Raw genomic sequence first — 15,243 nt, 5'->3', positions numbered from 1 at the left:
GAGCCCCGCGTCAGGCTCTGGGCTGATGGCTCAGAGCCTGGAGCCTGTTTCTGATTCTGTGTCTCCCTCTCTGTCTCTGCCCCTCCCCCGCTCATGCTCTGTCTCTCTCTGTCCCAAAAATAAAAAAAAAATAAAAAACGTTGGGGAAAAAAAAAAAAAAGACTTCCAGATCAGGGGAGTTTGGGGTGTTTGCTTTTCAAATGGAAGAGATTAGGCATTTTTAAATGTTTATTTGCTTTTGAGAGAGAAAAAGAGTGCGAGCAGGGGAGGGGCAGAGAGAGAGGGAGAGAGAATATTCCAAGAGAGAGAGAGAGAGAGAGAGAGAGAAAGAGAGAGAGAGAATATTCCAAGCAGGCTCCCGCTGTCATCAGGGCAGATCCTGATGCAGGGCTCAAACTCATGAACCATGAGATCATGACCTGAGCCAAAGTCAGATGCTCAACTAACTGAGCCATTCAGGCACCTGAGATTAAGCATTTTATTTTATTTTTACTTATTTATTTTGAGATTAAGCATTTTAAAAATAAATGCTGATGAGAGGAGTGGCGCCTGGGTGGCTCAGTCGGTTGAGCGTCTGACTTTGTTTGGCTCAAGTCATGATGTTGCAGTTGATAAGTTCAAGCCCCGCGTCTGGCTCTCTGCTGACAGCTCAGAGCCTGGAGCCTGCTTCAGATTCTGTGTCTCCCTCTCTCTCTGCCCCTTCCCTGCTCGTGCTCTGTCTCTCTCTGTCTCAAAAATAAAAATAAACATTAAAAAAATTTTAAATGCTGATGAGAGGAATATAGTACAGGGAGGAACTGTCTATATAGAAAAGAGAATAATTCATGTAACAAGGTGCCAGAAGGGGTAAAACAATTAGCCTTAAGATAAGGACATTTATTGAGAGCCTACACTTTTCTAAATCCTACATTGTTCTAAACCCTAGATTCAAATGAACACATGATATTAGGAAGATGTGTTTGTTATTATTTTCTTCATTGTACAGATGATGAAACTGATGCTTGGAGAGTTGAAATAACTTGTCCAAATTCATACAGCTGATAAGTGGCAAGCTGACATATGAACCTAGGCAGTCTGTTTCATCTGATTAACCTCTCTCCTAATCTCACAAAATACAAAATTCCCCCGCAATATCCTTTGAGGGAAAATCTCTGGGAAAGAAGAGAATTAATAAGGCACTTTGACTGACATATTTCCTCTATGTTTTCATGATAGCCCAGGGATTCTTTCAAGGTGTTATCTGTTGCCAGTGCTGTAGTACTTAGTATGTGTTCTTTGGGTGACTTTGCATTTATTTAATTAAACTCTTCAACCACTGCTTAACCCGAAGTTGCCCTTCACCCTAATTACAGTTGAAATGGCATTTCACCTTATTGTTGATGAAAGAATATTCATATTTTTCTGATTGCCAGCTGTCCTATATTTAGTGATATTTTGTTCTTTGGGCATATGGGTGCCCAAAGAACATCCAGAATATCGTGTTCCAGAAAGGTTATTTCTTCCACTAACAGAGCAGGCAGCCTGAAAGCTGGAGCCTGGCGCCATTTGCAAACCATCAGTGCTTTTGGCTGCCCAGTCTCTGTCAATCCTGTGTCACTCAGGGCTTCTCTGGACACTCCACTGCCATTCCCAAAAGAGCAGCCCAGTCATTTGGTTTCCACCATCCTCCCAACAATCCTCTCCTTTCTGTCTCATATCATCAATTTTCTCCTCTCTACCTTGTCAATGCCATGAGCAAACAAAAAATCTCTGATCTTAAAAAAGAAAAGCCTTAGGGGTGCCTGGGTGGCTCAGTCCGTTAAGCATCTGACTTCCCCTCAGGTCATGATCTCACGGTTTGTGGATTCGGTTTGTGGCTTCGAGCCCTGCAGGGGCAGGCAGGCAGGCAGGCAGTTGGGCTCTGTGCTGACAGCTCAGAGCCTGGAGCCTGCTTCGGATTCTGTGTCTCCCTCTCTCTCTGCTCCCTCCCTGCTCATGCTCTGTCTCTCAAAAATGAACAAATGTTAAAAAAAAAAAAATTGTTTAAAAAAAAAAAAAGCCTTTAACTCCACTTCTCTCTCCCCCCTTTCTATTACCATTCCTTTTTGCTCTGCTCCCTCAGAAAGATCTTATATCTTTTTTTTTAAAGCTCTACAGCCTGGGGTGCCTGGGTGGCTCAGTCAGTTAAGCATCCATTAACCATCAGGAAGCTTGATTTCAGCTTAGGTCATGATCTCACAATTTGTGAGTTCGAGCACCGCATCAGGCTCTGCACGGACAACATGGAGCCTGCTTAGGATTCTCGCTCCCCACCCCTCTTTACCCTTCCCCCACTCTTGCTCACACACACTCTCCCTCTCTCTCAAAAATAGTAAATAAATAAACATTAAAAAAATAAATAAAACTCTGGCCCAACCCAACCTGGGGTTCAAACTCACAAGCCTGATACCAAGAGCCACACACTCTACTTACTAAACCAGCCAGGGGCCCCCACCTCTCATTCTCTCTTAAATACACTCTATTTAGGTTTTCACCCAGACCACGATACTAAACAGTTCCTGTCAGGTCACTAACAAATGTCTCTCTCTCTCTCCCTCACCACCCTCCCACCACAGTCCCCAGGACACAAGTCCTGTGATAAGCTTTTGTCCATTTTCTTCATTCATGTATCCCCAGCACCTGGACATGGCCTGTACATAGCATATGCTGATTAAATCGCCATTCCCCCAATCCCCGCCAACATCTCTCTCTTTCTCTCTTCAATTTCAAGAGTTTAATCCAGAGGCTCCAAAGGATGAATAAGGCTTAAGGCCACAAACAGCTAAGATATACCAAGTTTTGCAGGCCGCTGAGTCAATCTGGGGAATTGTAGGTGACTAAGCAGCTTCTCCCTTTACAGACCCTCTGTTTTTTCTCCAGAAAGGAATGGTCTCTGAGATGAGATAGTAATGGAGGTTTACAGAAGGGAAATCGCGTCTGCTGCTCCTCGGAAACACAGACCTACGGACTGACTACTCCTTGGGTGGCAGTGGAGGCCGCTGCCGACCGCTAGACCAAGTCAGGGGTGGCACTGGGAGAGGATCCTGCAAGCCTGAGGCTAGAGAAAACTAAAAAGGCCCTTAGGGGGACAGCGGAACAGCACCCGCTCCGGCTTCCACGACCTTGCCTCCTTAGATGCGTCAGTTTCTCCAGCCGCGAGAAGTTTTGCGCTAAGAGAACGATTTCTGCCTCTAGGCCTCATGGGAGATGTAGTCGCCCAGGAGGCAGGGCTAGAAGAACCTTTTACAAAACTTTGGCAGGAGAAGAAGAAAGCAGCCTGTGTATAGGAGTCCAAAACAATCATCATGTTTACACATACTCTAAATACAGATTTTCCTTAGCCTCGGTCAGTCTCCAAAGCAGTTTCTCCTTCAGCCCACCTCCAGCATCCCGTGCGTCTCCGCTCTCTGGGCCAATCTAGCTCTCTCGTGCTCGCTTTTCCACTGCTCTATTCACTCTTAGGTGCGTTTCTGGCCAGTTCCCGGAGTGCCTTGCGGCTGTAATGGCTGCTCCCGGGCGGCGCGCTGCTATGTTATTTCGGGCGGTGTTAGGGGTCCGGCAGTTGGGCCCAGACGCCGCGAGGGGGTGGGTGACCGGCCTCTCCTCGCTCTTGGACTGTCAGCGGAGGTGCGTGTCTTGTTTCGCGGGCGCCGCCTTTTCTGGTCCCCGTCTGGCCTCCGCCTCTCGCCGTTATGGCCAGAGCTCAGCCTTGGACCGCTTCCTCGGACTCTCTCAGCCAGACAGTTCGTTGACTTCTCATCCTCCCGCCGTGTCCATACACAGAGGTAAAGGGCCCAGATAGCTTGTCACGGACTGTCACAGTTTTAGCATTTAAAGTTCCGGGTCAGGGAAACTCTCTGGGGATATCATCTTTGGTCTTATATTATGGAAAACGATCTCGAGGTCCCCAAAGAGAGGCGAGCCGTGAAGGATCTCACAGGAGAGAAATACCAGGTTCTAAAACTTTTGGAGCCAGAGGATCACAATCAGAGACGCTTACAAAAAGCAGGAGATTGAAGGGCCATGGGCAAAGCACATTTGTGGCTCTCTGCCCGGATTTGGGAAGCAAACTCGATCCGGTTAGTGCCCATCTACTTGTCAAGAGACTGAGTTACACCCAGGAAACAGCACTCTCTGATCTTCAAGTAGCATAGACTACAGTCTGGTGGGGAGTCTGGATACAAAAACTGGTAATTGTAATGCACAAGGGACTCCTACTTAGAAATACTGAGAAAGCTTGCAGAGCCTTCATAACACTCTTAATAAGGTGAGACTGTCAGAGCTGGAGGGATTTCTCGCTTTATCTGATCTCGATGTACTTTCATACATGTACATAGATTTACCAGGCACAACTACAGTACAGTTCCACACAGTAATTGAATATTAAGTGCCAGGCATTGTGCTGATTGTTTTTACACAATTGCCAAAAGAAGGTTATTTTTTTTTAAGTTTACTTATTTATTTTGAGAAAGAGGGAGACAGAAACCTAAGCAGGCTCCATGCCGTCCGTGCAGAGCCCGATGCTGGACTTGAACTCACAGACGGTGAGATCATGTCCTGAGCCAAAATCAAGAGTCAGATGCTTAACTGACAGCCACCCAGGTGCCCCAAAGTTGGTTTTTTTTTTTTTTAATGTTTATTTATTTTGAGAGAGAGAGCAAGCAGGGGAGGGACAGAGAAAGGAGAGAGAAAGAATCCCAAGCAGGCTTTGCACTGTCAATGTAGAGCCTGACAGGGCTTGAACTCACGAACTGTGAGATCATGAGCTGAAACCAAGAGTCGGGCTCTTAACTGACTGAGCCACCCAGGTGCCCCATCAAAAGAAGGTTATAAGTAGGTGTTGTTTAATATTATCTCCATTTTACATGTGAGAAAACTAAGGGGCTTAGAGAAGTTAGAGAACTTAATAAAATTACATAAACAAATTAACGGGCAAACTAAATCTCAAAGCCAGGTCTCAGCTTCAACATGGTACACTAATCTTATATTCTTTACTTCCTCTGTGGGTGGGTAGGACTGAGTACCTGACAGGATCCATATTGCATTACCTCTCACTCCCCTCCTATCCCCCCACACAGATGAACAGGATCTCCTCTTGGTCCATCGTCCTGATATGCCCGAGAACCCCCGGGTCCTACGAGTGGTCCTCCTGGGTGCTCCGAATGCAGGGAAGTCAACACTCTCCAACCAGCTGCTGGGCCGAAAAGTATGCTCGATCTTTAACCCCCTTTTCATCTCTCACTTCTTTTCTGTTTATGGATTGTTCTAGAGGGATCTGGGATTTCACTTGGGACTTCTTTGTTTCTGGCAGGTGTTCCCTGTCTCCAAGAAGGTGCACACCACTCGTTGCCAAGCTCTGGGGATCATCACAGAGAAGGAAGCTCAGGTGGTGGGTACCTGCAAAGGGAGTCCAGCAAATAGGACAGAGGGTGAACCTAAGAGGGTCCCCCTTACAGTTAGACATGAAGAAAATGATGTTTAGGTTCATTTCTCTGAGGGAAGGGCCATTAGGCCTCATGCAGTTCTCTCTCTACCTTCCACCTCTGGCATCTAGTCAGAAAGATCTCATTCCCTCTTCACTCCTTTCTAATCTTCCACATATTCACAGTCATCATCTTTCTCTTGGATCCCATCTAGAACCAAAACAAAGCTGGAGGGTGAAAATCTAAAGTCAGCTTGGCCAAGAGTGGGGGCAGGCTCCTGACATCAAGGATGGCCTTTCTCTCGCTCACCAGTCATAAGTGTTCCATCTGGGGGGCTGGGCATCTCTCTTTCCTGATTTTAGATTCTACTTGACACACCTGGTCTCATCAGCCCTGTTAAACAGAAAAGGTAATAGCTGTGGAAATGGGTATGTAGAGGGAAAGGTGTTGAGGAGAGGGCGGGGAGATTCTGTCATAGGGACTGGAAAACCCCCTTATACCCTCTTCCTCATCAGGAGTACATCAGTCATAAAACCCTTCCTTACCTATGTTTGTCCCTCAGGCACCATCTGGAGCTTTCTTTGTTGGAAGATCCGTGGAAGAGCATGGAATCTGCTGATATGGGTTAGACTCATGATGGGAATCTGAAGCCCAATTTACATGGTCATGGCCTCTCTCATTCCTGGTAGTTTGGGGGATGGGGGTTGGCCAGAGCCCATATCATGGATCTTTTTGGGGGGTGAAGAAAGAGTGGTCATATCTTTGTCCTCCTCCCCACCCTGCCAACTTCCAGTTGTGGTTCTTGTGGACGTCTCAGACAAGTGGACTCGGAACCAGCTCAGCCCCCAAGTGCTCCAGTGCCTGACCCAGTTCTCCCAAGTCCCTAGCATCCTTGTCATGAACAAGGTGAGCACCACCTACCAGAAGGAGGGGTCTCCTTTCCTCCCAGGTGCCCATCTCACTACCTCCCCACTCTCTGCCCATCCCCCATGCCCAGGTAGATTGCCTGAAGCAGAAGTCCATTCTCCTGGAGCTCACAGCAGCCCTCACTGAAGGTGTGGTCAATGGCAAGAAGCTCAAGATGAGGGAGGCTGTTCGCTCACAGGCCGGCACTCATTGCCCGGGCCCCGCAGCTAAGGGCCCAAACGCACAGTCTGTGGGAGGCCCTCAGAAGATTGGCTGGCCCCACTTCCAGGAGATCTTCATGTTGTCTGCCCTAAGCCAGGAAGATGTGAAAATACTAAAGGTCAGTTGGCCTTGGCCATAGCCTGTCCTTTGATTTCCACCATATGAAGACAAGCCTCACAGTTCCTCCCGGAAGTAAGAGTGAGTAGGTAGGAAAGTCTTGGTTGGGACTGAGCTGCCCCACGTACCCTCTCTGTACCCACAGCAATACCTCCTGGCACAGGCCCGGCCAGGACCCTGGGAGTTCCACAGCGGAGTCCTCACCAGCCAGACACCTGAGGAGATCTGTGCCAACACCATCCGAGAGAAGCTACTAGAGCACCTGCCCCAGGAGATACCCTACAATGTGCAGCAGGTGCAGACACAATGAAGGGGTCTAGGGGCTCTTCACCAGCCACATACCCAGAATAAGCTATCTGGGGCCCAGAGAGGTAGGGGTATAGGCCTGTCTGACTAATCATGGTATCTCCCTGTGCAGAGGACAGTGGTGTGGGAGGAAGGGCCAAGCGGGGAGCTGGTGATCGAACAGAAGCTTCTGGTGCCCAAAGAATCTCATGTGGTAAGCTGGATTAAGCTTGGAGAAGGGACTAGGGGTCTATTAGCAGGGGTTCTCCTCTAGCACTTAGAGCCCCGAGAGCAGCCTCATGGCCCTCTCTTTTGCTCCACCCTCAGAAGATCCTCATTGGTCCAAAGGGGCACTTGATCTCCCAGATTGCACAGGAGGTGGGCCGCGACCTCATGGACATCTTCCTCTGCGATGTTCGGCTCCGCCTCTCTGTGAAGCTTCTCAAGTGACCACTCTGCTGCCTCTCCCAAGGCATCAAAGCTGCTGGCAGGAGCCACTGACCAGAATGGTTCCTGCTCAGACCCTGCAGGGACTGGTAAGGGGCATGGACACTTCCTGACTAACTTGACCTTGCTTGAGTCTGCACAGCCCCTGCCTGGCCATTTTTCCCGTTGGCGGAAGGAACCGACCTTAGCTCAGTTCTCAGGTAGTTCCTCTGCCTCGGGCCTCCGCTGCTTAGGTCTAGAAGTTGGTTCTTTGGTGGGAACAATACCACACTGCTTCCAGCTGGCAATGAACCCAGAGTTTCTCTCTCAGGTGCCACTTGTTAGCAGAGAGGTTTTTTTTTTTTTTTCTTATCCCCTCAGTTCCTCTACCTTGAAACCATGTGTAAGGACTTATGGGTCTTAAGTGAGATAGTGCCTCTCGCCCCATCCCTCCCCCTAGTCTCGAATTCCAATAAAGTTGAAAGACAAGCATACTGGTTCTCATCTTTATTTCTTTAGAATAAGAAAGAGAAAACTTAACCTGTTCCTTCACCCCCACCCCGTTGTCTGAGCTGGAGTCTCCCTCCCTTCCAGTGTTCCAGTGTTCCGCTCCACGGTCCTGAGCTCTCTTCTTGGCACGTTTTCTGGGTGCAGCAAGAGAACCGTTACCATTACTAAACTCAGTAATGGTAACGGTTTCCTCGCCATTCCCAAGTGTCTTGGCGGTCAGCAGGCTGTGATAGGCTGAGCGGCGAGCCCCGTGGGTTTGCAGCGTCCCCTGCCCTCCTCATCTGGCTCCAGAGCTGGGGGTACCCGGACTAGTACATCATCTATACTGTAGTATCTCATCGCAAACTTACAGTATATGATGATATCCCAGCCAGGATCCTGCAGCAGGCACAGGGGGCTGTGGCAGGGAGAGCCAGGGGCCGAGGGCAGAGCAGGATAGGCCAGTGCTAGACACCCAGATCTCCCCCTCCCTGGTCCATAGCTCCTGAGCCAGCAACCCCTTGATACTGTGGTCAAGGGCGGCCCAAGTTGCATAGGCAAGGGGACTGGCCTGGAGAACCCTGTAAAGCTCAGGTCTGTTGAGATCTCCTCGGGGACCCAGCACCAGAATTAAATAAACCAGAGATGATGTAATGAGGCAGAAGCTTCCCTGTGGTCACACCAACAAGCAGACAGGCCCAGGAGAGGGCACTTACCTGGAGCTGGAACTGCAGACTGTGGAGGCCTTTAGAGGTAGGGAGGCCCTGTCCTTGCCTCTCCACTCAAACTGCTTGCTTTTTAATCCACTGGCCCCTCCCCTGGGTGGGGCACTTTCCCGGGTTCTAGAGAGCCCCTCCTCTTAACCCTTTCCCTGCTGGACCCCTTGGAACAAGGGTCTCTATCCCCTCTCCCTATTAGGCCCTTTCTAGTATCCTTGCTAAGGTTAGGGTCTGCGCTTCGCTCCTATCCCCAATGAAGTTGGTCATCTATCTGCTGGGCCTGGGCAGAGGGAGAACAGACCTCCCCTTCCCCCCCATCCCTGGTGGAGGCTGTTGTTGACCATGGCAGTGGCAGCAGCAGTGGTGGTAGTGGGAATGTTCGTTGAACCTCTGTAAAGCAGGGAGGGTCCTGACAGCTGGATCTCTGAATTCTTGGGAAAAGCTCTGGCTTAAATTTCAGTTCCCGGGCCCCTGCCTATATTTATGTTGAGCCCAAGGAGACTAGACTTAGGCAGTCAGACCTCTTGCCCACCTCTGCCATGGCAAGCTTTCCTGGGTGTGGGGCCGGGGGCCGGGGTGGGGCTCTGTTGGTGATTTGAGGGCAGGTGAATTCCAAGCTCTTCTGAGAGCCAGCATGAGAATGGGTAGAGGCCTGGGCACCTGGGTGGTTCAGTCGGTTGAGCATCCGACTTCGGCTCAGGTCACGATCTTGAAGTTCTCAAGTTCGAGCCCCGAGTTTGGCTCTCTGCTGTCATCTCAGAGCCTGCTTCAGATCTGCTGTCCCCCTCTCTCTCTCTGCCCCTCCCCCGCTCACTGTGTCTCTCTCAAAATCAATAAACTTAGGGGCGCCTGGGTGGTTCAGTCGTTTGAGCATCCAACTTCAGCTCAAGTCATGATCTCACAGTTCGTGGGTTCGAGCCCCACGTCGGGCTCTGTGCTGACAGCTCAGAGCCTGGACCTGCTTCGGATTCTGTGTCTCCCTCTCTGCCCCTTCCCTGCTTGTGCTCTGTCTCTCTCTCTCTTCCACAAAAATAAATAAACATTAAAAAAAATTTTTTTAATAATAAACTTAAAAAATTTTTTTTCAAAAAGAGAGAGAATGGGTAGGGGCCTGTGGAGAGCTCAAGACTCAGTGAGAGCCTGGCAGTATTCGGTTCTCTTGCCTCTGGGGAAGGCGAGACTCCTGGAGTAGACCCTTCCCTCAAGCAGGGTCTCTGTTATTTTAGACCCCATACTGGAGGACATATCTGCTTCTTTGCTCCCCCCCAGCCCCCATCCTAGACAGTCTGGTCTGTATGCTGGGAGGCAGTTATACCCTCCTCTGCAGGGGCAGATGGGGCCAGGATGGGGTGTGGGAGGAGAGACCAAACGCTTTAGTTCCTTGGAGGTGTTGTGCTTCCTGCTGTCGCAGAATGTTGGCAGGTGCTCTTCCCTCTGTTTTTTTGTTTTATTTTGTTCTGGGTTTTTTTTTAAAGATTTTTTTAGGGGTGCCTGGGTAGCTCGGTTGGTTGAGCGTCCAACTTCTGCTCAAGTCGTGATCTTGTCGTTCATGAGTTTGAGTCCCACATCAGGCTTGCTGCTGTCAGTCTGTCAGTGCAGACCCTGCTTCCAATCCTCTGTCCCCCTCTCTCTGCCCCTCCCCCGCTCATGCGCTCTCTCTCACTCACTCTCTCTCTCCCCCCCCAAAATATATTTTTTTAAGTTTATCTTCGGGGGGGATGGGCAGAGAGAGAGAGAGAATCCCAAGCAGGCTCCATGCGATCAGCATGGAGCCCAACATGGGGCTCGATCTCACGAACCGTGAGATGTTAACCTGAGCCAAGATCAAGAGTCAGACACTTAACCGACTGAGCCACCCAGGTGCCCCAATATTTTATTTTATTTTTTTTTTTTATTTTTTTTTTCAACGTTTATTTATTTTTGGGACAGAGAGAGACAGAGCATGAACGGGGGAGGGGCAGAGAGAGAGGGAGACACAGAATCGGAAACAGGCTCCAGGCTCTGAGCCATCAGCCCAGAGCCTGACGCGGGGCTCGAACTCCCGGACCGCGAGATCGTGACCTGGCTGAAGTCGGACGCTTAACCGACTGCGCCACCCAGGCGCCCCTATTTTATTTTTTTTTAAAGTAACCTCTATACCTACCATGGGACTCGAACTTACAGCCCCAAAATCAAGAGTTGCCCGCTCCACCGACGGAGGCAGCCAGGCTCCCTGCTCTTCCCCGTTTGGCATAACCTTCCCTCCTTTCTTGTCTAACTCCTATTCCCTCTTCATCTGTAAGTATCACCTCTGCAGGGAAGCCTTCCCTGGCTAGTTAACTCTCCCTGTTATGGGCTCATTTATTTGTGTGATTATTCACTTTAGCAAATAATCATGAGAGCCTGGTTTGTTCGCCAACGTATCTCCACCACGGAGTAGTGGCTAATAAATAAAAATGCGTGTCAAATGTCTGACATGGAGCTAAGCTCAGCGTGAATTTGGGGGAGGAGAGAAACTTTGGCCTGGGGAGACCGGCAGACAAAGCTGTAACTCCCAGGCGAGCCTTCTCTGTCAGACCCTTCGTGTTCTGTCCACAGCAATAACCACGGTCCTCAGTCTCGAGCTGTGAGCTGGGTGACTAGCCACTGGCAAAGCACTTAGCATGAGGCTAGTGCTGCCCCCAGGAGGGACTCAAAGAAGCTAGTTCCCATCTCACCTCCTCCCCACGGGGGCTCACCAAAGGCCGCAAGTGATGAGCAACAGCAGGGGTGGGTGAACATCCGAAAGTTCGTGGAACATTCTTTTTTAATTTTTAATTTCAATTTTATTATTTTTAAGTAATTTCTACACCCAGCATGGGGCTCGAACTTACAACCCCAAGATCACAAGTCACACACACTACTGACTGAGCCAGCAGGGTGGCCCTCATAGAATATTCTTAAAAGCTGCTTGAGGCCCTTGAGAGAGCCCAGGTTTAAAAATAACAGGCCCAGGGGCGCCTGAGTGGCTCAGTCGGTTAAGCATCTGGCTCTTGGCTTTGGCTCAGGTCATAATCTCACGGTTCATGGGTCTGAGTACCGAGTTGAACTCCACGCTGACAGTGGAGTCCCTGTCTCTGTCTCTCTCTCTCTCTCTCTCAAATAAATAAACTTGAAAAGAAAGAACAGGCCCTGAGTGACAGTCCCAAGTCCACTGCATCCAGCTCTGTGACTCTGGACGGAGTGCTCTCAGCTTAGTTCCCACATGTGTAAAATGGGAGCGGGCCACACCTATCTCACGTGGTGGTTACAAGGATGCTGTGAGTGCTCATCTCAAACTCCCAGATCTGACCTAGCACCTGTGCAGCCAGTGTCCGGTTCCTTCCCTCCTTCTTTCCTCTGTCGCGCTCACTAGCTGCATAACTAGAGGCAGAGTGCCACTTCCCTGGACTCTGGTGGCAACACATAGCTCCCCGAGCTGTAAGAATTGAGAAATCTGGCTGAAGAACCTTTACAAACCCAGGCACTCTGTCCAGGTGAGAAATTATCGCTATGTCTGCTCCTTGCCCCCTTTCCTGTCCTGTGACTCCTGCTGCCACGCCACCTCTACTCGGAGACCCCACAGACAACAAGGCTTCACGCACCAAGGCCAAGATTTACGCCACTCATTGCTTAGGCTTCTGCCTAGTCCCTGCTTAGTCCCAAGACCAAGGGTGAACATGGGCAGAAACCAGGGTCCTGGAGGTAGAAAAGAGAGCTATCTCAGCCAACCAGAGATCCTGTGGCTGTGGCTCTGGCTGGGGTGGAGGGTGCTGTCATCAGGGTGTGGGCTGGAACAGAGTCTGAGCCTGGGTGGGGTAGTCTGGGGACCCTGATAAGCAGACTCGGGGCTATCAGGGTGGAGGCCTCTGCTTATCAGGAGCCTGCAGGGGCCACAGTAGGACCTGAGGACACTGCCCGCCCAGAGCTGTCTCCTGGATGGCTGCCCTTCCATCCCTCTGTCTCCTTTCCGCAAGTCACATGGAGACGCTGCCCCTTTCCTGGCCAGCATGGCGATGGAGGGCACAATCCAGGTCCTTGGACGTGGTCTTGCATTCTAAGAGCTTTTGCTTCAGATCAAGAAGCACGACTTTCCTGAGGCCAATGTGGACTGGTCTGGGAACTTTGCCTTCTCCTGTCTAATTCCAGTCCCTGCCACGGTAGCGTCAAGCCCGTGACTCTTTTATTCTGACCTTCTTTGGATGAAGTCCTTAGACCACATGGTGAATAACAAAGTTAAGGAGGGTCAGATCTGCAAGAATCCTTTGAAATCATGGAATTCAAGTAATCCATTTCTGTAGGAGAGGAAACTGAGGCCCAGAGAAGGGGAGAAAATCACCCCCAAAGCCTCAGGGTTCCTCTACCTCTCAGCATCTGGGAACCCATGACCCTAGGAAAAACAGGAAGGCAGCAGCAGAAACCCACAGACACGCAGACACACATGTGCACAGCACACGTATGTAACGCCCACATATACAGAGACATATACACACAGAGATACACAGCACACATACTTTAAAAAATAGATTCAGCTAGTAAAATTACTTTTTTCCTAAGTTTATTTATTTTGAGAGAGGGAGAGAACATGAGCAGGGGAAGGTGCAGAGAGAGAGAATCCCAAGCAGGCTCCACACTATCAGCAAGGGGACCGATGCAGGGCTCGAACTCAGGAACCGTGAGATCGTGACCTGAGCCCAAATCAAGAGTCGGATGCTTAACCGACTGAGCCATCCAGGCACCCAAATTTTTTTTAACGTTTATTTTTTGAGAGAGAGAGAGACAACATGGGTGAGGGGCAGAGAGAGAGGGAGACAGATGATCGGAAGCAGGCTCTGCTTTGACAGCAGAGACCTCTATGCGGGGCTTGAACTCACAAAAACCGTGAGATCACGACCTGAACCAAAGTCAGACTCTCACCTGACGGAGCCACCCAGGTGCCCCCAATTTTATTTGTTTTTAAGATTTTATTTTGTATTATTTTATTTTAGAGCGTGAGGGAGTGGAGAAGAGCAGAGGGAAAGAGAGGGAGAGAAAGAGAGAGAATCTTAAGCAGACTCCATGCTCAGCACAGAGCCGGATGAGGGGCTCGATCCCACCACCCTGGGATCATGACCTGAGCCGGACACTTAACCAACTGAGCCTCCCAGGCCTGAGTGATAGAGTAAATTGGGAGATGAGGCAGGACTACAACTACTCTCTAGACTCCAGACTCTGCGCTCTGTGCACAAACTTGCTACAAATGAGGTTGATTTTGTGTGTGTGTCTGTGGGGCCTTTTTGAGTTTCAAAGTCAACGGAATCAGACCTGAGTTTTGCCACTTACCAGTAATCTCTTTCTGAGTATTTTGCTTCGTCTCTCTGCGTCTTGGTCTCCTCATCTCTGAAATGGGGGATGACCGGGGCGCCTGGGTGGCTCAGTCGGTTAAGCATCCGACTTCCGCTCCGGTCGTGACCTCACAGTTCGTGAATCTGAGCCCTGCATCAGGCTCTCTGCTGCCAAGAGCAGAGCCTGCTTCAGATCGGTCTCTCTCTCTGCCCCTCCCCCACAGGCGCACGCTTTCTCTCTCTCCCCAAAATAAATAAACATTAAAAATAAAATGGGGATGACAATAATTCCTACCTCACAAGATCCTTGGGAAGATGCAGTGAAAGAACGTGTAGGAAGCCCTCCCCATCAGCCATCAGCCCAGAGCCCGACGCGGGGCTCGAGCTCACGGACCGCGAGATCGTGACCTGAGCTGAAGTCGGACGCTCAACCGACTGAGCCACCCAGGCGCCCCTAGCTTATTTTTAAATAAACTCGACACCCAGTGTGGGGCTTGAACTCACCACCCCGGGATCAAGAGTCACGTGCTCTAGTGCTCTACCGGCTGGCTCTACCAGCCAGGCCCCCCACGTGCAACCCCTTTGTAAGCCTCTTCCCGGGCAGGTCCAACCCAGCAATAATCCTCTTTCTTCTGACTCCTACAGCTTGTGAGCCAGGCCTTTGCATGGAGCTCACAGGCCCTGAAATCACACATCATCCTTGGCTTGAACGAGAACCTGTTGCTTTTCTTCCAGACCACCTGCCCAGGATGGGCTCAGAGCCAAAAGGGAAAAGCTTAGCTCTGGATTTGTCAGACCCTGGACTCCCGTCACTACCTGCTAGGTGTGCCTGGGCCCTTGCCCTGCTCTCGGAGCCTTGAATTCCTTATCAGATAAATGGGCTTAAAATGTTTTCTTTTCCTGGTTGTTGTGTCGATGAAATGCGACAGGAGAGGTGAAAATTTCTAAGAAGAGCCTGGCTCACATATAACAGGGGCTCAACAAATGCCAGGTTCCTTCTCTTCTGGCTTTGCAGTGAGCTTTCCCCACTCGCCCGCCCCCTTAAAGGGGCATGTACCCGTGGGCACGTGCGCTCACTCAGACACCTCTACGGATGCACACGATACTGCACCCCTGCACACCTGCCCAGGCACATAGTGAGTCAGAAATAGAAACTTTCCAATCAACACCTCCCTAAGTCTGTTCACCAGCTCCCACTTCCTATTCTCTGGGTCAGTGGGAACCCCCATGTCCAGACTCGGGCCACGACCTCCAGTCTGCAGGCACAGTCATGAAGGGAGCTATTGGATGGGAAAAGATCACCAGGGAGCCTGGATG

At 50.2% G+C, this 15,243-nt stretch overlaps 1 protein-coding gene and 1 long non-coding RNA gene across 4 annotated transcripts; one reads left to right on the top strand and one right to left on the bottom strand.

The window, feature by feature from the left end:
* Positions 1 to 3,520: 3,520 nt before the first annotated feature.
* ERAL1 (Era like 12S mitochondrial rRNA chaperone 1) lies at positions 3,521 to 7,889 on the top strand. Of its 3 annotated transcripts, none has more exons than XM_047080956.1 (10): positions 3,521 to 3,803; positions 5,097 to 5,224; positions 5,330 to 5,407; positions 5,804 to 5,850; positions 6,004 to 6,065; positions 6,235 to 6,347; positions 6,439 to 6,687; positions 6,832 to 6,981; positions 7,105 to 7,185; positions 7,338 to 7,889. In XM_047080956.1, exons 1-10 carry the CDS (start codon positions 3,521 to 3,523, stop codon positions 7,419 to 7,421), a joined length of 1,275 nt encoding a protein of 424 aa, XP_046936912.1. In that variant the 3' UTR covers positions 7,422 to 7,889. The 3 variants fall into 3 exon arrangements, with proteins under 3 accessions (XP_046936912.1, XP_046936911.1, XP_046936909.1); XM_047080955.1 differs by having other exon boundaries at positions 7,302 to 7,889; XM_047080953.1 differs by having other exon boundaries at positions 7,299 to 7,889.
* LOC124513181 (uncharacterized) lies at positions 5,218 to 6,122 on the bottom strand. Its single transcript, XR_006962310.1, has 4 exons — positions 5,987 to 6,122; positions 5,751 to 5,834; positions 5,553 to 5,651; positions 5,218 to 5,415 (listed from the first exon to the last, which is right to left on the bottom strand). It is a non-coding gene; the product is annotated as an uncharacterized LOC124513181 (long non-coding RNA).
* Positions 7,890 to 15,243: the final 7,354 nt, after the last annotated feature.

The sequence above is a fragment of the Lynx rufus genome, unplaced genomic scaffold (assembly GCF_022079265.1).
Source record: "Lynx rufus isolate CCGP_SWC_20201006 ecotype Redwood Valley unplaced genomic scaffold, mLynRuf1.p SCAF_18, whole genome shotgun sequence".
NCBI classification, from domain to species: Eukaryota; Metazoa; Chordata; class Mammalia; order Carnivora; family Felidae; genus Lynx; species Lynx rufus.
The sequence above is the reverse complement of the archived record's forward strand: the minus strand, read 5'-3'. Positions and strand labels throughout refer to the sequence as shown.